The sequence below is a fragment of the Rosa chinensis genome, chromosome 7, assembly GCF_002994745.2.
Source record: "Rosa chinensis cultivar Old Blush chromosome 7, RchiOBHm-V2, whole genome shotgun sequence".
Classification (NCBI taxonomy): Eukaryota; Viridiplantae; Streptophyta; class Magnoliopsida; order Rosales; family Rosaceae; genus Rosa; species Rosa chinensis.
Window position 1 is genome coordinate 4,703,642 of NC_037094.1, and position 26,067 is coordinate 4,729,708.

The following is a 26,067-nucleotide window of genomic DNA, read 5'->3' on the forward strand; positions in this document are numbered from 1 at the left end:
CGTAAAGCTGTGATTGAAGGATTAATATCAGCAACTCAAAGAGATAGCAAGAAAATCACAAGAAATAGCAAACTGATTATTGAAAACCATGCCTCAACTGTAGAGGATTTAGGATTTTAGAATAGTGTTTGCTGGTGGCGGACTTGCCTCACCTTGTGGTTATTAACTTAATAACCTATCTGCACCCCTTTGTGAGAAAGAGAGAAATCGGAAGAGGAGAGAGAAATTCAAAGTGAAATTTGAGAGAGAGAGAGAGAGGGAGAGAGACGAGTTTATGATTTATTTTTTTTTAAGAATAAATAACCATTTATTGGATTGACTATGGTCAGCCTCCACAATTTTAAGTAATTGAAAATAATACTGAAATTTGCAAAAAACAATTGAAAAATATTCACACGGAGGTATGTGTGAAGCTCACTTTTTGCTGGAAATTATGTGCTAAACATAAATACACTTATTCAATTTTATAAATATTTACATGGATATCCGTGTGAGTTTCTGACACACATTTAAAATATAAATAAACTTTCACACGGATATCTGTGTATACCATCATTTATAAGGAAATTCGTGTAAATTTCATACGAAAATCCGTGTGAATTTTTACGACCCCACTTTTATGATATATTTCACACAGATATCTGTGTGTATTGCAGTGTTTCTCACACAGAATCTTATCTGTGTGAATCCCATCTGTGTGCATTGGCTAGTTTTTCTAGTAGTGAATGATGAAACACCAAAGAGCAGAGCACAAACCAAAGTCAATGACAATCCACTTGCCTCCCTCTTTCCCTTCAACAGTGGGAAGCACCACGCGCTGAGCTCCTTTCTGCTTTTGCATAGACTACTCGTATAAACAAATGGAATCCCAATCAGATAGTGATCAAGTTCATCATTCATATAAGAAATTTCACAACTCAAATTTTTTCTACTAAAGCTTCAATTTCTACTCTATTCAATCAGAAATAGGTAAAATTAGTAAGTTGGAAGTCGAATTACCTGCCTTGTAAATTAGGGCTTGGGCGATGTTCTTGACGTGCCAGGTGGACCTTCCAGTGGCGAGGACCATGAAATCGGCCCACTTGCAGTGCTTGTTCGTCTGTATGACCTTGACGTCGTCGGCCTTGACTTCGCTGAGAACCGTCTCGACCTCCTGGAGATCAAGCAGGCATTCCTTGGCGGCGGCGGCGGAGGAGGAGGAGAAGGCCTGGTGCAGAGATGGAAACCCTAGCCTCCATTGTCAAAGAAGGCAGTGAGGACGACGATCGGGAGCGTAGAGTGGCCAACATGAGATCGCACCTCTCTTTGGGACTGTTGTTGTTACTTGTTACTCTTAGTCGCTACTGGGTTCGGGGTTGTCAAATGGGTGGGTGCAGCGAAGTCGTTCAGGACGTGCTGGTCCTTTCGTTAAAACGCACCGTTTGTATGGCGGTAATGCGCGCAAAATTGAGAGGAAGAGCAAGGCGGAGCTCCAGCGTGGACTGCGTCTTTGGCGGATATGGTGAATTTGAGAAGAGAGATGAGATAACACATGTGCCAAAGGAAGAGAAGGAGGATGATAGCAGAGGCGGAGGAGGAGAAGGAGGAGAGTGGAGGCGAAGGCTGAGGCAGAGAGCAGTCGGGTGCTGGTCGGAGACGGAGGATGAGGAAGAAGAGGACGGGTGTTCGTTGGGTGTCGTGGTGTTTAGGGTTTGAGAGAGAAAATTGACCAAGTGTAGTCAAGTGGGAAACTGAGTGAGTGTTGGAGGCAACAAAAATTGTGTTCCCCCGCCCCATCAATTTTGTAACTTAATCGTTCCGCGCTTTTTCAAAATTTTAGAAAAAAAACACAGACATCGGTCCAAAATGATAAACGATGTTAATTATACAAATAGAAATCGAATTTTCAAGAACTGATGTTAGAAATCTCTTTTACATCGCGTGAATTCCTGACTGATGTCTATGACATGATGTCTATTAACATTATTCTAGTAGTGACCGGATGAAAAAAGAAATAAATGAATGGGAGAGGATTGACTTCCGGCCTGTAAGTGGATTGGGTTTTATACTGAAGGAAACGAAGTGCCGCATCTTGTTTTATATAATTAGTGAACCCAAAAGAAAGATAGCCTGTTTCATCAAAAAGAAAGAAAGAAAGATGGCATAACAATCTTACATGCAAGTTCACTTCCTCATTGTTGCATGTTGGTTTATATTATTGGAAAAATAGGAGTTGTAAAAAGACAGGAGAGGGGTGAAGGATCCGATCCGACGATGTAATAGCGCATTGCAAGCAAGGATCGATGTTGCTTCAGGAATTAGATATATATGTGGGGTGTGAGGCTACATTGTTTGAATGTTTCTTCAAAACCCAAAGTTTCTTGTTTATATTTTACATCATAAAACATAAGCAAAGAAGAAAGTCGTACGTTGTTGATATTAGCTAATTATAAGATTAGATAAGAAAAGTGACATAATTGTTTTGATTTATTCAAAAGTTGGCAGAATCTGGTGAACAACAAAGAAAAAAAAATCCCATCTCAGCAAAAAATAAAGCGATTTTTCATTACAAAGATAAAACATGCTACTCTTGAAGCCTAAAGGAAAAGCAACCTTTTCTGCATTCAAAAGTTAGTTATAGAGCTACTCGATCGTCTCTCTCTTGGATATAATATACAACCTCTATCAGACTCAGATCTGATCCAATACTCTACTTGAGTGATCAGTAAATCCTGTCAACCTGAATAAGTGAATATATGACTTTTAATTCCTTCCTCTTTTTTTTTTTTTTTTTTTTTTGGCAAATTCAATCCTTCAAACCTTAACCACTGGAATTACAAGGATGGAAGATTACTTGAATGAAAGACCGATAATGAGAATAGCCATCAAATTAAGATGAGGCAAATTAATTTGTTTCCACATAGCAGTTAAAGTCTCCTCCAAATTATTAGTTATAGAAAGAAAACTCAGCCATGAACATGATTTAATCAGCGGCTCCTCTAAATTGAGGTTGTTATAAAAAGAACAGTTGTCATCCTAATTTTGAGTGCGTACGAGGGTCCCACGTCCTAAATTAACCCAAGATGCAAAGTACGTGCACGTGTCGTCTCCTGAAACTTGGGAGGAATCTAATTGGCTAATCCCTCATCCACCATAAATGCGCACCAGTACTTCTCTTCTCCCTCTTTTGAATTATTATAATTTTTTTTTTTTTCTGACAAAATGAAAAGAGGTATTGGATTTCATTGCAGCCCGACGACCGTCGACAGCTATATGGGGCTACTGTACGTATACCTACATTTTTCCCCATCCATGTCTGTACTTTCCCATTAGTCCATCTTTTTCACTATTATTTCCTTCTCCAATCCATCGTTTCTGTGAGTTTTCTTTGTTAGTGGCGTTTTCGTGTTTGTTTGGGTAAGATATGATTTAATGATTTATGTCGAGAGGAAGGGTTTTTAATCTTTTTGTCGTCAAATACGGCAGTGACGTTTCTTGCTGTAATTGTGTAATAAGTACTTCAAGTGTTTGGCCCCTTTCATGGTCCTCATGACACAGAAGCAGTGATAGCCAAGGCAGGTAGGACCGTAGGAATATTGGTAATGGAATTAACCACATCCTTGTCTAAATAATGAGAACGCTGGTAATATTTCAATTTCCATTGTTAATATAATCAGCAACTAAATCATTAAGATTGAGATGAGGTATAATATTCTGATCAACAACATTCAATAAAAGAAACGGAAAAGCCCAATTGAAGGTCAAGAAATTGACATCCTTAACATTGCCAGAAATCCACCTCATATCTTTTACGATTAGATCCCTAGAGTCTAAAATTTCTTTCTAGGCTAAAGAGTGATTAGCCTGTTTCTTAAGGTTTAAGAGAGAATGTTTTCTTAAATATTTTTGCTGTAGACAATCTCAGCCAACCAATTAACCTTTGTGGCTTTAGATTCTTGTTCTTCTATGTAGTACTTTTGTTGCTTTAAACTCCTGTCCTTCAACGTAGTACTTTCTGGCTTTAGCATCCTCTTCCTTTAGAAATAAAGGGCACACCGGCACATAGGTATGATCCTATAGAATGAATCATGTCCAAATGAGGTCGTCGTACATTTTTGCTCTTGTCTTTCCTTGATGAATTTTTTAGCTGCAATTTTAGCAGGGGCCATTTCCATTCACTTTCCTTTGTCCTTGTATGTTTGAAATTATATATAGCAAGTGAGCAACTCCCACAATTAGTCACACCATAGGCAAAGGAGACTTATCCCGGGCCAAAATGAACTGCATAAAGTTGTTTTTTACCAAACTGATCCTAGTACTTCAGAAAATTGGCCCACTTGATGGTCCTCCTGAGTCCTGACCAAGAAGCAGTGGTAGCCGAGCCAGCTGTGCACACCGCAACACAGACTGGGCTAAGATTATTGCAGTGTATTGCTGGGCAGCCGCCATTGACATGGCATTACAATCCATTCACTCGTCACTCCCTCTAACCTTTTACTTTCTCGCCTTGGCAATCCTGTTTGCCATTACTGTGTCTTTGTCAGCAGTTTCATACACTCAAACTACCCAACACCGGCTCAAGTGCTTGAGCGACTTGGCATCTTCTTTGGACTCACTGCCTTCTTCATAGCCATTATCATTCCATTTCCTATGTGGTTCAGGTTTGTCACCTGCTTCATCTATGTGGTCTCCTGGTCTGCAATATTCTTTTGTAATTGCCGAAATGGTAAGTGAAGTAACAACAATAAACTCAACACAGAACCTGTACACATATACTGTTTAATAAAGAATTATACTGTTGTATAAGCAGTCATCTGCTTATATAGTTCCAAAATCTCATCAAAAAAATACATTCACCATTATCTCTGCTTTGAAGCTTAGGAATACATGCACCATCATTTTGTCTTCTGCGTATAGATGTTCTTAAGTTTACTGTACGTACCATTCTTGAGACTATTCTCATATTACAAGTACCCTGATGCCAAAAAGGAAACAGAAAGATTAATAACAAACAAAGGATGTTTTATTTTATTCACGAAAAAACATTAGCCCAAAGAAGGGAAAACAACAAACAAAGGATGTGACTCAATAGTTCATTCAACTAACAGACCTACTCTGTCTCAAAATTCATTTTCAGAAACATGTTTGTCCAGAAATGCCTGGGCTAGACTACTAAAGCCAACATTTGCTGCTTCAGCAGCAGCATACATCATGACATCAGCCACTTCTGGCTTCATAATCTCTTCCTTGTTTGATGCGTTGCACAGATAATAAAGTGATTTCAATTGCATAATTCACCTACTAATCAATAAGTTTTCAATTATTCACACATCAAATCAAGTAAAGTTTAGTATAAGATGCACACATAAGTTTACATATAAAAAATAAGGTACTTTTTAGATGGAATTGAAGTGACGTTGCCTACAATTTCCTACTTACAGTGTTTCTAACTGCGCTTGATAAACATTGTATCACAACAGGGATCCCACCACACAGAGTGATAATTGTTTCATCGGCCAGATCTGCATCACTTAAGATACTGAAGTTAAATTAGATGCCAAACACTGATGTTTTAACACTAACTTTATGGTTAGTTAAGGAAACTAAGAGCTGCAGCCCACTGACAGGATCAGCAAAAGGATATAACATGTAGACAGTAGACTCACCGTGGCAACAATTGCAGATCCCAACTACCCTAAATTCCACAAGCTTTTCATATGGTTGTTTTATGCAGTCCAGAAAAAGTTCCACCACATTGAGCCGTATGTAATCTTATGAAATTCTCATCAGGCCGAATTGGTATGCAGAGCATTTAACCAAATCAATTCAACATCAAAGCAAGTATCTTATACCTGGCACAAATAGGTATAGTTGTAAGGACCATAAGCAAAATTTGCCAAATTAGCAACGATTTTCTCTTTTGTTTCTGCAAGGAAAAAACCAGATCTAAAGTTTAAGACTTGAACAGAAGCCATGCGATCCACATGGCCATGGAACATAAAGTCAATGTATCCTAACTAAAGAGCCGTAAAAATGCATCATAAAGCTTCCGGTATCATCGAAATAGCAAGAAAGACAAGAGATTGAATCATCAAACACAACATACCTTCACTCTGAAATTGAGTCACCAATTCCGGCCGCAAAAGTGAAGTACATGGCCAAGTGAAACATCAGAATCAACTACCGCATACGTAATTAGATTGATGATTTCGATTTATCAAGTACATTAAGCGAAAACCAATTGTGCAGAATTAGAACAAACAGTAGGAGGAGTGAACCTGAAGGTATTGCAGCCTTGAAGTTCTAGATCTTCCAGTTCACTCTTCTTGTCTGCGATCATTGGTAAACATTGTGTGCTGTTGTACACTTGTACCTACTCATAAAGTTTGAGAACTTTTGTTTCTACTACACTTGCGCGCAGAGAGTTTCCTTTTGGGGAAACTGAGTCAAACAACAGATTGAGCTCATACATATAAACATCATAACTAAATCTTTACCTTGATAGAAATTCTGAAAAGAAAGAGCCCTTCATTCCTATTGGCCTCTGCGTTTCCAGAGAGAATAGAGAAGGGGACTGATTGGGAATATGGAAAAGTGGTGGTTTGTGCGGACGGGTGATCTGTGAATTCAGCTATTACTGTTTCTGGCCCAATATAAAAGGAGACGATGATTGAAGAACATTACAAGCCCAACAACATGAAGTATACTAAAAGTTATCTGAAAGCATTTGCCCTCCAAATTCTAGCAAAACTTGGCTGGCTTCATTATCTAGACGATGAAGAAATGGCTTAACCATCAGCAGCTAGATGCCACAACCTAGATTGGCCCAAGTTACTTGTCGTGTTTTGCTCGGCCTCCGCGATTGAAATGGTTCTCCTATCCCCGCCCAAATTCACTCTCAGCTCTCTGTGATCTTTTGTTTCCTTGGACTCGCCATCATAATTTCATTTACTTGCTTCTTCTTGAGCAAATCTATTGACTTCAAATTTTAGCTAGCTGCTCTTGTGCTTGAGCGAGTTGGCATTTTCTTTTGCGTCACGGAAATCTTCATATCCATCACTATTCCATTTCCCTTGTGGTTCAAATGTGCAACCTGCTTCATCTATATGCTCTGCTGGCTTATGATCCTGTTTTGTAATTACTTTCATTATTATTATTATTTTTTTTTTTTGAAAAGGATCGGTGCGGTTGTCTTTAATTTTTGATTAATGAAATTACATAATACAAGGGGGACGTAGAGCCTGAACCTCAGATAATGAAATGATACCAGGATTTTCTACAAAATCTATGTATTCTAACAAGCATCAATTAACAAAAAGTGGACAAATGGCTACTCCGTTTGGAATTACTTCCATTCTTAGTGGGAAGGAAATGATAAACGTCTTTGTCACTGATGTAACTGTGTTCTTGTTTTAGCTCTTCCTCTAGATTCTAGGGGTGGGCACCCAAAACCGAAGTCCCGGTCCCGTCCCGAAATCTGCCGGTATGGGCCGTGACAGGACCCGCCCCGAATTCCACCCTGGAATCCGAAGTGGCCCTGCGGGACCCACCTTTAAAGAAGATTTACCAAAAATTTCGGCATAACCTTCCTTAAAAATGGGTAACCCAAAATCCTGTTGAAAGCTAAATTCACTTCTAATAATCCAACCACAACTCCTGGAGCCACCCTGCTCCCACATTTAAACAACCCAACTCACAGCTACCCACATCAAACATAAACTCCGAAAGATACAATTTACTACAATCACCAAATTTAGGTCATAGACCTCAAATATAATACATCAAAGTTGGGTCACACATCCCTTAGTAATCAGAGCATTCTAGGAATATAAAAAGACAAGGAATACAGTAGGTTAACCAGGTAACCTACAGAATGTGATGGCGGAAGCAGGTGCGGTAACTATGGCTCACTCTCGTACACCGAGCAACAGTACTGCAATCTGGGCATTTGAAACCGAAGGGCCCAGGGAAAAGTATATAAAAACGTTAGCGTGAGTGGACAAAAATAAATAATTGAAAGAAAAAGGGTTTTATACTTTTCCACATTTATTTCCATAAAACTCCTGATGCATGCAATAATTAAGAAAAACCGACTAGCCCCGCTAGTCAAGAAAAACAATCGAAGAACATAGGGGAAATGGGTTCACCATACGGGAATGGAGCCCCTCAGGCTCTACCTACCCTCGACTGCCAATCGCACATAGATTGTGCGAGGAGGAGAACTAATAACCTCAACTACCATTCGCACATAGATTGTGCGAGGAGGAGAATATAACCTCGACTACCACCCACGTGAGGAGGAGAAAGCTACCTCACTGCCACCCACAAACACAAAGTAAGTGAGGAGGAGACCTAAGCACATGACCCGCGTATGGTGAAAAAGAAGATAGTCGAAAGCCAAGCAAAACTGTATCATTTCCCCACTTATTTCACAAAGTACGAATCCAAATGTATAAAGACGTGGCCCCGCACGCCAAGCTCATCTCAAGTTCAAATATAGATAGGGTATAAATGAGTATAAAATTATACTTCCTCGAAAACTCATTAATAATCTCAAATCGTCGAGTAGAAATAAATAAATAGTATAAATTGATCCGCATGAGTCAAAGTCCTCAAATCGAGCATAACGAAATTTAATTCAAATGTTCCAAACCAAAAAATCAATCATAAACCAAACCAAAATAAAATGCTCGATAATTAAGTTGATAAATCAATATCTTAAAACATGCGGAATTTAATTTGCATGCATCAATTAAAATCAAAGGTCCACTCACAAAATGCGGTCAATCCTGACGTCGCTCGTGATTCTCCTCGTATGGAGACTCCTCTCGTCCTGTACGAATAACAATCATAAATATAATTTACAGGACGGATTCTAACTTTACGATACTTATAATTGAAAAGGTAAAATCATCCCCCTTCCTACAAATTCGACTTCTCAACAATCTACCACATTCTTAACTCCATCAATATTCAATCATCGATAAATAAATTCTTGAGTGAATTCGAAATAATTCCGACGTTCGAATTCACGTAATCCGATAATTATACCATTTAATCTCAATCCGAAAATCCTCCGATGTCAACCAAACTTCATACACTAAATCCTACAACCATTAACTGGTATAGGGGATTAAAATGACATCTAAAACCCTACAACACGCGCCTCCACGCGCTACCTACAGTGGCGGCACGTGGGGACCACGCGCCGGCGGCGACCTGCTCCGATGACCACCAAATTCCGGCAACAACATCAACTCAACAGACCCAATCAACTTCTCAACTACAACATTGATCAATTTTACCTCTAAGTGGCCGAATCGAACCGGGGAAAATTTTCCAGAAAACCTCAAGAACCCTAGAATCGGGTTCGATCGATTCCACCTCCACACTGCAAATTGAGAAGCAAGACCTTAGGCAAAATGATCTCCTGCAAAAACCGAACCTTCGATGTGAATATGGTGGCCGGAGGTGGCCGGAATGGCCGGAAATCGGCAAAATCCCCAAAACTGCAACCTTACCTTCCCGGCGTGAAATCGAGCTTTTCCGTCCAAAACTCCCCAAACCCAGGTCACTGGTATCACAAGCGGGTTGAGGCGCCCCTGTGGTGACCGGTTGCACGCCGGATGGTGGCCGGAATCGCCGGAATTGATGGAAGAGGGAGAAGGGCCGAACCGGAGGAAGAGAGATCGGGGGAGAGGAGAGAGAAAGAGTTGGGGTGGTTTCCAGAAATGGAAACCCACCCGGGTAACTTTCCACTTTTATCAAAAAGTTACCATGAACAGTAACTTTACAATTTCGGCCATAACTCTCGCATACGAAGTCCGATTTTTACGAACCACATATGCCCGCGCTCGGTTTAACGTCCCCTACAACTTTCGTGAAGAACATTTTCTCAAATTTTGACCCGAACAAAAAGTCAACTTTTAGGGTCACTAAAACATCCCAAAAAGTTCAAAATTGAAAATATTTAACAATTTACCGTCCAACACGAAAGTAAATCGTAAATTCTAGGTTCGGGACGTAACAGGCCGGGATCAAAATCTGAAATTTACTGTTTGGGCCCGTCCCGTCCCGTCCCGTGGAAACGGGCCCGGTACCGGTACTAACCCAATCGATACCGGGTGATCCCGTCCCGTCCCGTTTAAATTAATTAAACTAAATCTTTAATTTTTTATTTAGTTTTTGGTCTGCTTATATGCATATATTAATATAGACATGTGCATGTGTACGTTTTCCATATGATCATACAAACTAGTAGCAAAAGGATGCAAATTCCAGTCTGTATGATCATACAAACTAGTAGCAAAATGATGCAAATTCCAGTAGGACACACGCACAAGACAGTAGCAACCAAGCACCAGGTGAGAAAAGTTGCAGCAGCATAATGTGAGAAAAGTTGCAGCAGCAAAAGCAGAGAACAGCAGCACCAACAATAGAAGAATAATGCAGCAGCAGCACTCCAATAATTTATAAGGCCATCCAAGTGCAGAAGCAACCCAGTGAAGAACATATTGGCAGCAAACCAAAGAGGCAAACAAGCATATGTTTGGAGGAATCAATGAGATAGAAATCAATAAAACAAGGAGCAAACAAGCATTCCAGTTTTTGACTTGGTTGCTATATTGCATTACTGCATAATCTGCAATACTTCATTCCAGTTTTTTTTTTTTTTGGTATTACGTAAGTATAGGAAAATATATATATATGGGATCCCGAAATGGGCCCGGGCCCGACCCGATCCCGATCGGTTTCGGTACCTTCGGTACCAACTTTAAAAAACCGAAGTCCCGTCCCGTCCCGAATCATATTTTCGGTACCGGGTTCGGTATCACTTAGTAACCGGCCCGTCCCGGCCCGTGCCCAGCCCTACTAGATTCTGCTTTAGCATTTTCAGTCTCATCCAATGAAATGCATCAAGCTCTAGATTTCATTTTGGGCCGAGGTTTAACGGCCCAGTGTACTCAGCGTAGTCACATTGTAACTTGATCAAACTATTTGGGCTTCCACTTGTGGGATCTTGTTTGGGTGTCGCCTGCTTGCATGTATCCGACAATTTCAGCTTCAGGCCTTCTTTCGTCCGAAAGAATTTGAGTAATCATTGCTTTCTTGACTTCTTTGGATCAGAACACTTTCTGGCATGCAACTGTAGCAACATAAAGCTTTTCATTGAAAAGGACCATTATTTTTTTTGGACCATTATCATTAGAAGGACCATTATCGACGCCATTACAAGAGCTTGGCTGCTTGGTTTGTTAACTTGGTCAAGTCCACTTCTCTATAAAAGCTAGGTACTATCAACTCTTTCCTTCATATTCAGTTGCGTGCTCTCTCATATATCTCTGACGGTCTGACCATTGCCCCTCTGTCTCAAAATAGGTAGGCTGCGAAATGATCTTTACTGCAGCTATCAGAAAAATGATCCAGCTAGTTCAGAATATTAGTATCAGCCCATTTCAGGATCCCCATCTTGACCCAGAAGGAGCGCCTGATCAAGCACCACAGTACCGCAACCTAGATTGGGCCAAGATCATTTGTATGTTTAGCTTAAGCATCAGCAATCGACATAGCTCTCCTATCAGTCCAAGTTCACTCTCAGCTCCCTGTAGTCTTCTACTTTCTTGAGCTTGCTATCTTGCTTGCCCTTACTTGTTTCTTTACTAGCAACTCAGTTCATTCCAACTGCCCACTAGTTGCTCAGGTGCTCGAAAGACTTGGCATCTTTTTTGGAGTCACGGTATTCTTCATATCTATCACAATTCCGTTTCCAGCCGTGTGGTTCAAATGCATTACAGGCTTCATCTATGCCATCACTTACCAATCTTCTTTTGTAACTCCTATTCTCAGGAAGAATATAACCACGAATAAAAATGAGCTTAAAATTATTGACTTGGCAAGGTCTATAAACAAACCAGTAAAACTTGCAATGATCCTGTTTATGAATGCTATTTGATAAAGAAACCTATAACTTGAATGTCTATAGCTAATCAAAAATTTCATCAATTAAAGAAATGCATTTACCATGTTACTGTATTTTTTCTTGAAACTCGATCTATTTACATATTACATTGAGGACGGCAGGACAAAGCCAAACCAAAGAACTATCTTCCTGAACAAAAAGAACAGACTTGATAGGTTCATCTAATAACAGACTACTCTGAATCAAATTTCTATTCAGATACACGTTTGTACAAAAATACATTTGCTAGGTTACTGAAGCTGACATTTACTGCTTCAGCAACAGCATATCTCTTCATGACATCAAGTACTTAATAATCTCTTCCTTATTAGATGTGTTGCATAGAAGATAAAGGGATCCAATTCCAATTGGTATGCAGAACATTTGACCTTCATAGCTAAATCAATTCAACATCAAAGCAAGTATCTTAAACCAGGCCCAAATAGGTATAGTTGTAAAGATCAGAAGCAAAGTCTGCCAGATTAGCTACAATTTTCTCTTAACCTGTTTCTGCAAGGGAAGAACAAAACTGAAGTTTGTTGATAGACATATCCAACAGATGAATAAGGGGCCGTTAAAAAAATTTATGACACAGATAGCCTCAGCCTGACTATTTTTGGACACAATTTTCAAACCACCAAAGATTATACAATCCGAATGAACAAGCCATTTCTTATACATACTTCCCAAAATACATATCAGTACATAAGCTGTAGGTTTCAACTTTCAACAGAAGCCTTCCATACGGTGAGATGCAATGGAACCTAAAGGCTAAAGCCAATGCATCGCAACTATAGAGATATAGAAATGCACCATCAATTTCAAGTATTGATGAAATAACAAGAAAGACATTAATTAATTGATTACCAAACACAGCATACCTTGACCAGTACTACTCTGAAATTGAGTCACCAATTCCTGGAACAAAAGGGAAGTATACGGGCAAGTGAAATAAATTAGAATCAACTCCAGCTTATGTAATTAGTTGCACAATTTCATTCAATAAGAAGATTAAGCAAAAACCAATTGTGTAAAATTAGAACAAATAGCAGGAGGAGGTAACCTGAAGGTATTGCAGCCTTGAAGTTCCATATCTTCCAGTTCGTTCTTCTTGTCTCCGATTACCGGTAAACATTGTATGCTTTTAATACCTACTCAACAGTCTTTGATTTGTTTAGGGTCAGTCTCTGTGTCAAGTACAAATCAAAAAGAGAGAAAAAGAATGAAGTCTTTGTACAGAATAGAGATGGTAGGCCCAACCTAGCTGCCTGTGAACTGCTATGGGCCTTTCTCTATTTAAAGCCCAAGGTGGTGATTTTTGGCTGCTGTGTGAATTCGAGCGCCGAAGCCGCTTTTTGGAAAGGGGGAGGAAGCTTCTTCGTTGTGACGTGTAAATTTCTGTTGATGTAAAAAATTCTCAGTACAAAATCTCTATATAAATAGGGTTTTTATTCAAATATCCAAACTTGGCATTTAGACATCTCATTTTTTCCATATTCTAAATATACGAAAGACAAACTAACTGTTCACACCTGTTCATTGGGTGTGGAAAGGACGTTTTTGCTCTTGCTTTTCACCTACAATCTCAGGCTGCCATTGCTTTGTACACGTATTGATCAGTTTGTCCAAGCTTCCACGTGTAGTGATCAATTACCATACACCTATCGAGCTTGATGTCCTTCTAAGGTCAACCTCAACCCCGTCAGACTCTCCAAAAAGCTCTCTCGAAGATTTTTCACGAAACTTTCATCGATCTGTTTTCCTCTCTCTCCCCGTCGCAGTGAACCCAGTCCAAATCACTCTTGCTCTCCACTCGAATCAACAAATTTCTCTCGCTCTCCTTGCACTGAAATCCAAAACCAAACAGATAGAGATACGTTTCCTGCTCAAAATCTCAGTTTATTGTTTTGAGGTGTCGTTGGTAAGCCTGGATCTTTTCTTTGAAATACATGTTGTGCTTGATTTAGATGGATGCAATTGGGCTTTATTTGACGGTATTTGTTGTCTTTTGATGCGATGTAGAAGGGGCTTGATCAGGTTTCGGTGTCGTTGGGTTTCGAATAATCGTGCTAGACCAATCGGTGAGGGGTTTTGTGTTCTGATTGAGATTTGTGCATGGGTTTGTCTTCATTAGTTGTTGGGTTTCTCTTTTGCTATATTAATTTTGCATTGTGTTTGACTTCAGGATAATTGTGTTTTGAGTTGGTGATCTGCTACAAGTAAATCCATCGTACCTGGGTTTAGAAGATAAACGTGTTAGATCAATCAGGTGATGGGTTTATGCTTTGATTGTTGCATGTTCTTCAATGTGATCAATTGAGGAAAGTTCATGTTATAATTCTATTTTTCTTTTTCTTTTTTTTTTCCCTTGGCTGATTGCCACAAGCCTTGATAGATCTTTTAAGATTCAAGAGAATTAGATTAGGGAAGTTGATGTAGGTGTTTCTGATTTTTCGTCTAGATGATTAATGATTTCTGATGCAATTTTTGAGATCTACATGTTTCTACCTGATCAAGATTTGGCTTTGATTTTGCTCTCTGTTGCTATTGCTTTCTGTTTCTAGCTGCTGGATACCAATAGAGTTGATCATCGCTAAATTCACTCTACCTATTCAAATGTAAAAAACAGGAGTGATGGGGGATACATTTTGCTTATACACTATTCTTTTCTCTTTTATTGAAGACCTCTTTTCATTTATTTGTATGCAGCCTCAGCTCTATTTCAAAAGTGCAAATTACTTAGCAGCAACAGAGAAGCAAACAATCATTTATCTGCTGTCTGCCAAAGCTAACTAAAGCTTCAGGTAAAAGCCTCTATCTGTGCATTGTTCTTTGAATTTTAAACTTCTCATACAACAGTTCCTCTTTGTGTATGGGTCTGTTTTTTTCTTATGCGAACATTGTAAGCTGTTTTGTAATTAGATTAATATGGAAAGTAAAAGAAAAAGCTCATCATTGATTTGTCATGTGTTTTCTATTCATTTGTTGTGTCGAATTACGAATCTGCTTTTATGAATTAGGAAATGGGTATGAATTTAAAGTGAGCAATTGAATGGTATGAATTTAGTATCATCTGATTCTAGAATAAAACTTTACTAACTAAAGATATGCATTGGTCTTTCAACAGCTTTATTCAGAATGTTAGATGACAGAATCTGGTTTTTGTGAGGGTTTCTAGAATCTAGGATCAGCAGAGACAGTTTGGTCGAAGAGAGTTTTTGATTTGTAGGGGAATTTTGGTCGAAGAGTTTTTTTTTTTTTTTTGCCCTCTCTCTAAAGGTTAATCAAGTTAGAACTGATGCATATAGTGGTCTATTTTTTTTTCTTTTCCTCAAAGTTAGAACTAAATTGTGCAGTCAAATTTTAAGTGAAAGATTTTCAAGGTTAGAACTAAATTGTGTGTGTGTGTGTGTGTGTGTGTGTGTGTGTGTGTGTATATATATTTTTTTTTTGGGTTTTGAAGGTTAGAACTAAAGTGTGAGAGACTTTTATTTTATCGATGTTTGTTTCTAGATCAGTGACGCAGGGCTATCAATGTTTCTATAATTTCACTTTGTATGTTGTTTTAAGTTCGCACAGTTTATTTTAAAACTACGGTCTTATAAGAGAAGATCTCTTGGTAGTTTTGTGATTAATTTCAAGATTTTATTGTTATTTTCTATCACTTTTACAGATTATATGCAAAAGCGTTTACACATCGTTCTGCTGCCACTGTTCCTTTGTGTATTGGTTAACACTATCTTGATCTCTTATTCTTATTCAGGTAATAAATGCTACAGTCTTATTCTTATTTACTGGTTTTATCTGTGTTCATTATTGTCTTTTTTGTACTCGGTTTATAGTTTGTATGACCATTGTTGGATTTCTAAATTCTGTCACTTGATTCTCAGATTGTTGGAACAGTGTGCAGTCAGGTTGTTCAACTGCTTTGAATTCAGGTATAAATTTGAGAACAGTTTGAATGACTACATATGATTGCTAAACTATGATTGGAAGTGTTCGTGTCGTTAGGTTATTTGTTGTTTTATTTTTGTTCCGATTGAAAGAGAAACAGATATTCCAGTGTTTGTATTTGAGATGTTCAAATTTCAAAACAAAACTATTTCAATTTAAAGCTAATGTATAGTTTTTTGAAAGCAGTTATGGCTCCAAAGACGAGGTGGACAAGAAGTAAGAGATTGTTACAGGAGTATGAAGATGAAAATCATAATGCTGAAAGGGAAGTCCTAGAAATATCTAATGACCAAATTGTAATTGGTAGTATATCTGAAACTGGAACCGCAGTTTCTGGTAGGGACGAAGACCATCAAATTCATCCAAGATCAAGGCGTGGTGAGCATGGATCGAATTTAAACTGTTTATCTGCTTTCTGTTTTTAAGTTCAAAATAAGTAATACTGTTTGCATTTTGTTTATAGCATCTGAGTTGAGGATGAGAAAAAGGGACCGACATTTAGACACTCAATACAGTGCTGGGAATGATGATGCCAGTCGATTTCAACAATGTCGCAAGAGATTTATAAGCAATCAACAAAACACTGCTGCAATTTCAAATCAAAGTTTTTCTGGTGATGCAAATTTACATATTTATAATGCAATTGAAAACAGTGGATAAAGTTTGTATACGATTCGCTTATCTATTTTGATTTTTGGGTGCAGGGACCTCACAATGTTTAGACAGAGGCAGTTCTTCTCAACTTCCGAACAGTGATGAAGTTGAAGGTCTAATTTTTGCATTTAATGATTAGTTAAGAGCTCGAAATGTAAAAGATTTTTATTCATAGGCAGATAAATTTTTACAAAATTCTATGTTCAGGTCAATCGTCGCATCGTTTTGGTCAGGCAGTGTATCAAAAAAGTAGAGAAGGTTATTCCTATCAAATTTAAGTTATTGTTTGGAGACAACGATTATAATATAAATTATTTATGACAAGTGAAATTTTGATCACAGGATTGATCGTCACGTATGAAGATTCAGGTGATAATAATCATGTATGATATTATTGCAACGCAAGTTTCTGGTTTGGAGAAGCTAATAAACAAACATCTTCAAATGCGCCTCTGATTTATCCAAATTGTTGCAAAAAAGGTCAAATCAAACTTCAGCAACTCAAACCAGTGCCAAATTTTCTTGATACATTATTAGATCCAAATAATGGTCCAGAAAGCAGAGTTTTTAGAGAAAATATCAGAGTTTATAATTCAATGTTTTCTTTTACATCAATGGGAGCTACAATTGATCGTAAAATAAACACTGGATCAGGTCCTTATGTCTTTAAAATTAGTGGTCAAGTACATCATTTAATGGGTTCTGTATTACCTTCTGATGGAGAAAGTCCTAAATATGCTCAATTATACGTGTATGATACAAAAAATGAGGTCTCAAATCGTGTGGATGCAATTGATCCTGGTCATGTAAATGCAAATATCAAAGCAGACATTGTTGGAGGACTGATTAAAATGTTTGATGAAATTAATGAATTAGTGAAAGAATTTCGAACAATGAGAGATAAATTTGAAAGTCATTCTATACCTTCATTAAATATGAGTATACTTAATCGTCAACCTATTGATAGTAAACAATACGAAGAACCAATGACTGAAGAAATTGGTGGTTTAATAGTTGGTGATATTGGAGAGCACAATTCAAATAAAGATATAATTATTGAGTCAAATAACGGATATTTACAACGTATTTCTAAAATTCATCCAAAGTACATGGCATTGCAATATCCAATACTTTTTCCATATGGTGAAGATGGATATAAGATAGATTTATTGATGCAACGAATTGCAGGAAATAATACAAACAAAAGACAGAAAATTTCAATGCGTGCTTATATTGCATATCAAATTCAAGATAGAAATAATGAAGTGAATACCATACTAAAAGGCGGACGATTATTTCAACAATTTTTAGTTGATGCTTATGCAACAGTTGAAGAAGATCGTTTAGATTGGATCAGAAGAAATCAAAAGAATTTTCGAACTGAAATTTATAAAGATATTTTTGCTGCTAATTCAGCAGGAATTAATAAAGGTCGTGATTTAGGACAAAAAATCATTTTACCGAGTTCTCATACAGGAAGTCCTAGAGATATGATTAATAATTATCAAGATGCTATGGCAATTTGCAGAGAATATGGTAATCCAGATTTATTTATAACTTTTACATGCAATGTTAAGTGGCCAGAAATAGAAAGATATTTAAAGACGAAACCTGGGTATAAAGTTGAAGATAGACCTGACATCATTTCCAGAATGTTTAATGTAAAATTACAAGATATGATTAATTATATTAAGTCTGGAGAACCTTTTGGAGAAATTGAAGCACATGTGCACACTATAGAATTTCAAAAGAGAGGACTTCCTCATGCTCACATGTTATTTTGGTTAAAAAAAGATTATAAATGTTATACAACGACTGATGTAGATTCTATTATCTCAGCGGAATTACCAGATAAAAATGTTAATCCAAGACTTTTTGAAATTGTCAGTCAATTTATGATTCATGGACCTTGCGGACAAATAAATTCAAAATCTCCTTGCATGCGAGATGGAAAATGTTCCAAATTTTTTCCAAAACCATATAATATAAATACCAAACTTGAAACAAATTTACCTCCAGTGTATAGACGCCGTGATGATGATACAAAATTTGTAAAAAGAAATAACGTGTATATTGGAAATAATTTTGTTGTTCCTTATAATTCAAATTTATTATTAAGATATAATGCTCATATTAATGTTGAATGGTGTTCTCAGTCAATGTTGATTAAATATTTGTTTAAATACATTAATAAAGGTCCAGATCGAGCTCGAGTTTTACTATATGAAAATCTAAATGATGAGATTACAACTTATCTTAATTGTCGATATTTGACTCCTCATGAATCTGTATGGAGATTATTTGAGTATTCAATTCATTCTCGACATCCTGCTGTGCAGCATTTGCAAATTCATATGCCTTTAGAACAGAATATTGTTTTTAATGAGTTTCAATCTCTGCAATCAATAATAAATCAAAAAAGTACAGAAGATACTACGCTTACTGGTTGGTTTAAAGCAAATTCAACTTATCCAGAAGCGACTGGATTAACTTACACAGAATTTCCAACTAAATTTGTTTGGAACAATAAGAACAACTGTTGGACCCCACGAAAACATCATCAAACTATTGGTCGGATTGCGTCTATACAGCCTACATTAGGTGAATTATATTTTATGAGAATGTTATTAAATATTCAAAAAGGTTGCTGTGATTATGATGCAATAAAAACTATTAATGGCATTACATATACTTCTTACCAAGAAGCCTGTAGAGTTTTGGGTTTATTAGGCGATGACAAAGAATGGACTGAAGCATTAACAGATTCTTTACATACTGCAACAGCTTTTGAAATTCGACAACTTTTTGTTACAATAATTTTATTTTGTGACGTAGCAAGTCCTCAAACATTGTTCAATTCATATTGGCTAAATATGTGTGATGACATTTTACATAATGTCAGAATTCAAGTTGGGAATCCAAATCTAATTTTGCCAGAATCTGAATTGAAAAATAAATTGTTATATGAATTAGAACAAATGCTTAACAAATCATCAAGTTCATTAAAGAAGTATCAATTACCAATGCCTAATCTAGATGGAATATTAGATTTAAATAATAGATTATTAAAAGAAGAATTAGATTATGATCGTCTTCAGTTAAAACATGAACACGCGAATTTAGTGACTCAATTAAATACATTTCAAAAAATTGTCTATGATGAAGTTATTAAGGCTATTGAAGAGAAGACATGTAATACATTTTTTGTCCATGGACATGGAGGAACTGGTAAAACATTTTTGTGGCACACGATAACAAGTAAATTAAGATCTGAAGGAAAAATTGTTTTAACTGTTGCTTCATCTGGAATCGCTTCATTATTACTTCCAAATGGTAGAACAGCTCATTCTCGATTTAAAATACCTTTGACAATCAATAATTTATCAATATGTCCAATAAAAAAAGGTACGCATCTCGCAAAACTAATTGATAAAACAGAATTAATTATTTGGGATGAAGCTCCAATGTCTAATAAACACTGTTTTGAAGCACTAGATAAATCTTTACGTGATATTATGTCTAATTCAAATGATACACAAGTTAACAAACCATTTGGTGGTAAACCTATATTATTAGGTGGAGATTTTAGACAAATATTATCAGTGATTACAGGAGGAACCAAAGAACAAATAATTGAAGCTTCGTTGAATAGTTCATATCTTTGGCCAGCATTTAAAACATTTCATCTCACAGAAAATATGAGATTATTAAGACAAAATTTAACAGACGAAGATAAAATAAATATTTCAACTTTTGCAAATTGGTTATTGGAAATTGGAGAAGGTCGTATATGTTCAATTAATGATGAAAATGATATAGATGCATCTTGGATTGAAATTCCAAATGATTTGCTTATTAATACTTATACAAATCCGATAGAGACAATTTTCTTCGCAACTTATTTGCACTTTAACATTAATTATAATAATTTCAATTACTTGCGAGAGCGCGCAATTGTTACACCGCGAAATGCCACAGTTCGAGACATAAATGATTACGCAATTAATCTATTACCAGGTGACAAAACAACTTATTTAAGTGCTGATAGTATTTTATTGAATTCTGGAAATAATGAAAACATTAATCTTTTATATCCAATAGAATTTTTGAATAAACTTGAATTTAACGGATTACCATCACATGAATTAATTTAAAAAATCGGAATGCCTATTATGTTATTGAGAAATCTAAATCAAATATCTGGCTTATGCAATGGTACAAGATTAATAATAACTTATTTGATCGGCTCATAGAAGCGAAAATATTAACAGGAAACAATGTAGGTCAAAAATTTTTGATACCTAGAATCATTCTTACTGCATCTGAGAATAAATGGCCATTTATTTTTAAAAGACGACAATTTCCTATTAGACCATGTTATGCTATGACTATCAATAAAAGTCAAGGTCAATCGTTGAATCAAGTTGGCATATATTTACCAGAACCTGTTTTTACGCATGGACAGTTATATGTAGCGCTTTCAAGAGTCACATCAAGAAATGGATTAAAAATTTTAATAAATAATAATAGCGACATGCAAAATAAGTATACTAAAAATATAGTTTACAAAGATGTATTCCAAAATTTATAATTTATGATTTACATTTTACTCATCCCATTATATATTAGTAGACCTCGATTTATCCCATTATAACAAGAATTGACTTTGTTATAACTCTTATTCACATTTTTCTGTTATATAATTATTAATTATCAATTAAATGATATAAGAAGGGAGAACATAATGAAATATCTACTGACAATCCACATATTGAAAGCAACGTCAATCTCTTATGGTGCCTAGAACTCATTCACTTATGCAATTGAAGTAAAAATTGGACATTCTGTACAGAATGAGAAAGCTAATACCAACTACAAAGTAGATTGAAGCTAGAATACCATGTGCAGATGATAATGATGTTCCTGCATCCAGACAAAATGAAGTATTCAAAAGGGATTCAATTTGGGATTACGTTTTTGCCCTGAATGGTTCAGCGTATAAGAAGCATCTGCAGTATCATTCCAATTCGAGAAGCCTTTGCGAACGTCAACACCCACTTTCAGCCGACAACATCCTTATTCATCAAAATCGACATCAGGCTTGGTGAGATTTCGTTTATTTAATGTCATCTTTGTTGATAAACTAATGGGTTCCGAGAGTCCCAATCCTGATCTCTCCTTTTGTTTTGAAACAGCTCCGAAAGTTGGATCTGCCTACTAATCTGAGATAACAAGGTTGCAGTGAAAAACAAATTTTATCCCTGTTTTTTTTTGTCAATATTCTTCTGTTCTAATTTTGATTCTGTTAGATGATATTAGTTTTTACATTTTACAGACTTTGTTCGCTCTACAGTTTCGGATCTGAACAACTTGGTGCATTATACACAAGGTATGACCTTTATATCCACAGACTGTTCACTGCAGATAATTTACTTTGTTGAACACTCTTTTGTTCTGACTCAATCAAAATATTTTAAAAAGTGTAAGAGTAATATATATGGTTTAAGGTTATGAAACAAGGAAGAGGGCTAAGACTGCTCTTTTTGGTTGATCTCTTTTTTTCTGATGTTATAGTACTACTTTTGCCTTTGTTTTTTCACTTTCTTTTTTGAAGCAGTAAAATGGAACTGAAAACCTAAAAGTTATACATATCAGGATTCTTTGCATACAATTAATTGCATAGAACTAAATTTTTTTTTTTTTTCAACTTGAATCAACTTTCAGTCCTAATGTAGACTTTACCTCTGATTCCTGAATTCAACTTTACCTCTGAACTACGTACATGGACATATTATACACTCTTACTGACATTTGGATACACTTTGAACTGTTTTATGTTCTGTGCCTTCAAATTAGCAAGACTCTTTTTTTTTTTTTTCGATGACAGCGAGACTCTTTTTTTGTACTTGAACCTTAAATGCAAACTCATTCGAATCCACTTACAATTATTTTATTTCAATGGGATCCTTATTTATGCACTTCTGCAGGTCCACTGTAGACAGTTGAATCATGGAAGTAAGTTCCTTTCAAAAATATCAATCTATGAACAATGTCAACAATATTGAAACAAAGTGCCTTCACGACTTATACCTTCTCTTCTAATACAGTTTCCCTCTCATTTTCAGCTTGAACAAAACATAGAGCATACATTGCTTCGTCACATAAGACTGTATCAGATTACTTTCAAAATCAGAGTTTGTGCATCCAGACTGTGGAGACCGAAAAAGTATAACAGTGACATATACGATGGCCTCCATTATCTGTTAGTCGACGAAGAGGCAAGGTTTTTACAATTTTCTTTTTACAATTACCATAATTGTTTCAAAACTCTTAACATAACTTTCTTCATTTCTAAGTCTGTGCAGGCACATGCTATTCACGGTTTAATATCCGAATCTGCTTATCCTTACATGTCCAACAAAATGGAAGAAGGACAGGTGTATGACATTACCAATTTCTATAACCGAAAACCTGTATCAAAATATAAAGTTGCTGGTCACATGGTAGAAGTGTGTTTCAATGAGTCAACAAAGTTTGAGCCTGTAATGGATGCATTCCCTCCAATCCCAGAGCATTCATTTAACTTACTTCATTTTGACAACTTGGAGGACCAGATGAGGACTCAGACAGTACTTAAGGGTTTGTTTATCAGTTCTAAATAAACAACTTCTAAATTTATACATTATATTAAAAGTCAAATCATGCTAACAATTTTTATTTTTATTTTTTATGCAGGATGTTTACGGTTGTATCAAATCACTGATACCAGAACATCAAGTTACTGTCAAAGACACTGGAAAATTGGAATCAAAATGTGAAATATTTGTAGAAAATTTGAGGTACGTTATTTCCAGATTACTTGATCCATTACATATATTCAATGCTTTGACAAGAAATTGAAAACCACCTTTTGAAAAATGCAGGAGGGAGGATATCAGAATTACCTTCTGGGGTGACATAGCTAGAGAGTTTGATATGGAAAGAGTTAAACAGTTATCCCCACCAGTGCTCGCTGTATTCACGGGTTTAAGGTTGGCCAAATTCCAAGGTAAACATTAATTAAAAACAATGATACTGATTATTTTTACAGCTGACTGATTATTTTTACAGCTGACAACAACATATAATTATTTGTATCAATGGTGGAACAAACCCCAACCACTATAACACCGAAGCGGCTTCCAACTGAAGGAAAAAGAAACATTGAAGCAAGTGGAAAATCTTTGTGCATCGTAGAGCCTGAGAAAAAAGCCAAGAAGTAAGCATTAGTCAATCTCAATTTCACTGTTTTACGTGTGATAATAACTTTTGCATACAGTTTTATAAATCTGCTATAAATTCGTGATTTAATTCTTTAACATTTTTTATTATGAAAACCTTATAATCTGTTCAAAGTAGTCAACGTGCCACACCTTATAATTAATTCCTCACAACTAAATACTTAACTAATTTACTCTACATAGATAAAATGACTTTGATAAAGTGATTGCATTAATCTGCCTTCTGCAGTAGTGCCTGTGTTTTCTTATACTGTTTGATCTATCTTCAATTTCTACAAATAATAACGACGTGTTCTTTGATTTAAAGTGAGAAGGAGACCAAGCGTGGAGCAATGATATTGGCATCATCAGTGTCATCATCAGCAAGCAAAGAACAACTTCAGAAAGAAAAGGCAGACTGAATCTAAATTGCTCCTCTGTACAGCTGTAACTTAATTTATCTAATTATACCTGCGCTGACTCCATTTTGTGTACAGCTATAGTCAGCGAAACAACTGGATCTTTTGGGAACTGGAGGTATTAATTTTTTGGTTAAACTCCAGTCCAATTTTTTGATAATTAGCTCCAGTTGTTTCAGCAGTGATAACAGATCTAATGATCTTTGAACAATGGAAGCAGTTAATTTTTTGGACAACCAGTGTCAGCTACTCTGGCTGGGTTGTACTAGCTTCCTTTGAATCAAATACTCTATCAGTACTGTATTGACTTAACTATATGTAGTAATTTGTGAGTAATGTTTAAATTCCATTTCTTCATAAACTGTCATCTTTACAATACAGTTCTTTATTACATATCATATCACATTAAACGCCTGGTGTGTATTTTGCCACTACAATCTTGGTATGCTTTTTAGATATCATTATTCCATATTCTATCTCTGTCCTTTGTTCTGTTCGTTGTATAGTCTATTATTCTGAAATCTGAAGTATGATTGGTAAATCTCTTCATTGTTCACTTTATCTGTTGCTTTTCCAGATTATCGTTCTCATCAATAGTGCTATCTCCAACAATTGAGGACTGGTCCATCCAAACCAGCCAGGTAATTTTGGGTACGATTATGAGGCAATCCTACCAAAATTTTGCCGCCTGACTTGGACGGAACAGTATTCTACAGTAACAGATAGACCTATTTATGATAACAATATAATCAAACCCACAAAATCTGACTTCTGTCTGAGAGAAATCCATCAAACTACTTTCCATGTTCTGGTGAGTTTCCGAGATTGAGTTGCATAACCTAAACAACTTCCACAAGTTCATGTCTACGATTATACATCAGTAATTCCCACAAGAAACTAAAAGAATCAAGTCATACTCCCGCAGCAACGCGCGGGCAACTATTGCTAGTGATAATTGATAGTTCACTTTTGTCAACTATATAAAATTACCATTTAAGACACAAATGAAAGAAAAAAAAATTCAATGGGTTCGACCAACACATTCTATTGTTTTCCATGTTCAAACAACATTCCTCATTATTGAGTTGAATTGAAATCACTTTTATGATATTTCCAGAAGTATAACCATTCATTTCATATGTTGATGGCTTTTTTAGAAAATTTAGGGAGGTATAGTGAGCATTACGGATATTTTAGTTGAGATGTCTAAATACTAATTTTAGAGGTATGAATAGAAACACTCCTATAAATAGAAATTGTGACATTTATTTTTTGAAAGGAAATTGTGAAATTTACATATTTATGCTTTTAACAAAAATAGAAAATTGGCAACTGAGAGAGAGAGAGAGAGACAGAGAGAGAGAGAGGGTCATCGCCAACATGCTAATGGATGCCCAACATATGTTAATGGATGCCCAACATGCTAATGCAGTTTCTTCCTGTTCTTTGTCGTACATTTTTTTTTTTAAGGAGAAACGGAAAACTAGAACGAGCAGCCTCTCGAGTAACTAAAGTTTTGCAGATCTACATTGGGAGCCGGAACTACTGCTGCAGGAACAAGATTGATCCAAATCAACAGAGAGTGAGAAGGTTATAACCACAAGAAGTAATAGCATCCACCAAAAAATTTGCTTCCCAATATGGAAAATATGGGAGAATGAGATATACTCATGGAAGAAGCAAATCTGGATATCCCTAGCCTGATAAGACACTTGAGCTTCCAAGGAACATCACATATCCCTTTTACACTATTAATGACAAGAAGGGAGCCACCTTCAACTAGGACATGCTTGTGGTTGAAGCGACGAGCAACAAGCAGGCCATCTTTGAGAGCTAAGCATTC

At 36.3% G+C, this 26,067-nt stretch overlaps 2 protein-coding genes and 2 long non-coding RNA genes across 12 annotated transcripts; 2 read left to right on the top strand and 2 right to left on the bottom strand.

The window, feature by feature from the left end:
• Positions 1 to 4,706: 4,706 nt before the first annotated feature.
• Positions 4,707 to 7,054, bottom strand: LOC112175841. Its single transcript, XR_002926667.2, has 5 exons — positions 6,258 to 7,054; positions 6,086 to 6,092; positions 5,646 to 5,831; positions 5,419 to 5,501; positions 4,707 to 4,954 (listed from the first exon to the last, which is right to left on the bottom strand). It is a non-coding gene; the product is annotated as an uncharacterized LOC112175841 (long non-coding RNA).
• A 4,981-nt stretch (positions 7,055 to 12,035) lies between these two features.
• On the bottom strand, positions 12,036 to 13,128 carry LOC112175842. Its single transcript, XR_002926671.2, has 3 exons — positions 13,002 to 13,128; positions 12,820 to 12,856; positions 12,036 to 12,448 (listed from the first exon to the last, which is right to left on the bottom strand). It is a non-coding gene; the product is annotated as an uncharacterized LOC112175842 (long non-coding RNA).
• Positions 13,129 to 13,656: 528 nt separating this feature from the next.
• On the top strand, positions 13,657 to 17,110 carry LOC112175545. 2 transcript variants are annotated; one of them, XM_024313229.2, is made up of 11 exons: positions 13,657 to 13,859; positions 13,961 to 14,019; positions 14,124 to 14,207; positions 14,648 to 14,742; positions 15,612 to 15,701; positions 15,829 to 15,876; positions 16,079 to 16,270; positions 16,356 to 16,505; positions 16,597 to 16,659; positions 16,754 to 16,804; positions 16,889 to 17,109. In XM_024313229.2, exons 5-11 carry the CDS (start codon positions 15,617 to 15,619, stop codon positions 16,933 to 16,935), a joined length of 636 nt encoding a protein of 211 aa, XP_024168997.1. In that variant the 5' UTR covers positions 13,657 to 13,859; positions 13,961 to 14,019; positions 14,124 to 14,207; positions 14,648 to 14,742; positions 15,612 to 15,616; the 3' UTR covers positions 16,936 to 17,109. The 2 variants fall into 2 exon arrangements, with proteins under 2 accessions (XP_024168997.1, XP_040367882.1); XM_040511948.1 differs by having other exon boundaries at positions 13,657 to 14,019; positions 14,124 to 14,556; positions 16,889 to 17,110.
• Positions 17,111 to 21,349: 4,239 nt separating this feature from the next.
• Positions 21,350 to 24,585, top strand: LOC112175130. Of its 8 annotated transcripts, none has more exons than XM_040510072.1 (10): positions 21,359 to 21,650; positions 21,742 to 21,781; positions 21,882 to 21,935; positions 22,534 to 22,561; positions 22,672 to 22,824; positions 22,912 to 23,185; positions 23,316 to 23,385; positions 23,470 to 23,594; positions 23,637 to 23,804; positions 24,134 to 24,585. In XM_040510072.1, the coding sequence occupies exons 4-9, from the start codon at positions 22,556 to 22,558 to the stop codon at positions 23,642 to 23,644; spliced, it is 636 nt and encodes a 211-aa protein (XP_040366006.1). In that variant the 5' UTR covers positions 21,359 to 21,650; positions 21,742 to 21,781; positions 21,882 to 21,935; positions 22,534 to 22,555; the 3' UTR covers positions 23,645 to 23,804; positions 24,134 to 24,585. The 8 variants fall into 8 exon arrangements, 5 of the variants coding, with proteins under 5 accessions (XP_040366006.1, XP_040366005.1, XP_040366004.1 ...); XM_040510071.1 differs by having other exon boundaries at positions 21,361 to 21,650; positions 21,742 to 21,784; positions 23,657 to 23,804; XM_040510070.1 differs by having other exon boundaries at positions 21,361 to 21,650; positions 21,866 to 21,935; positions 23,657 to 23,804.
• The last annotated feature ends 1,482 nt before the right edge of the window (positions 24,586 to 26,067 follow it).

What these genes read in the sequence shown, in the direction of transcription:
- LOC112175545 (XM_040511948.1), top strand. Translation starts at nt 15,617, where the DNA reads ATGCAAAAGCGTTTACACATCGTTCTGCTGCCACTGTTCCTTTGTGTA. An exon ending in GAACAGTGATGAAGTTGAAG is followed by an intron (nt 16,660 to 16,753) that starts GTCTAATTTTTG and finishes TTCTATGTTCAG; the next exon opens with GTCAATCGTCGCATCGTTTT. An exon ending in GTATCAAAAAAGTAGAGAAG is followed by an intron (nt 16,805 to 16,888) that starts GTTATTCCTATC and finishes TTTTGATCACAG; the next exon opens with GATTGATCGTCACGTATGAA.
- LOC112175130 (XM_040510071.1), top strand. An exon ending in GACTCAGACAGTACTTAAGG is followed by an intron (nt 23,186 to 23,315) that starts GTTTGTTTATCA and finishes CACTGATACCAG; the next exon opens with AACATCAAGTTACTGTCAAA. An exon ending in ATATTTGTAGAAAATTTGAG is followed by an intron (nt 23,386 to 23,469) that starts GTACGTTATTTC and finishes TGAAAAATGCAG; the next exon opens with GAGGGAGGATATCAGAATTA.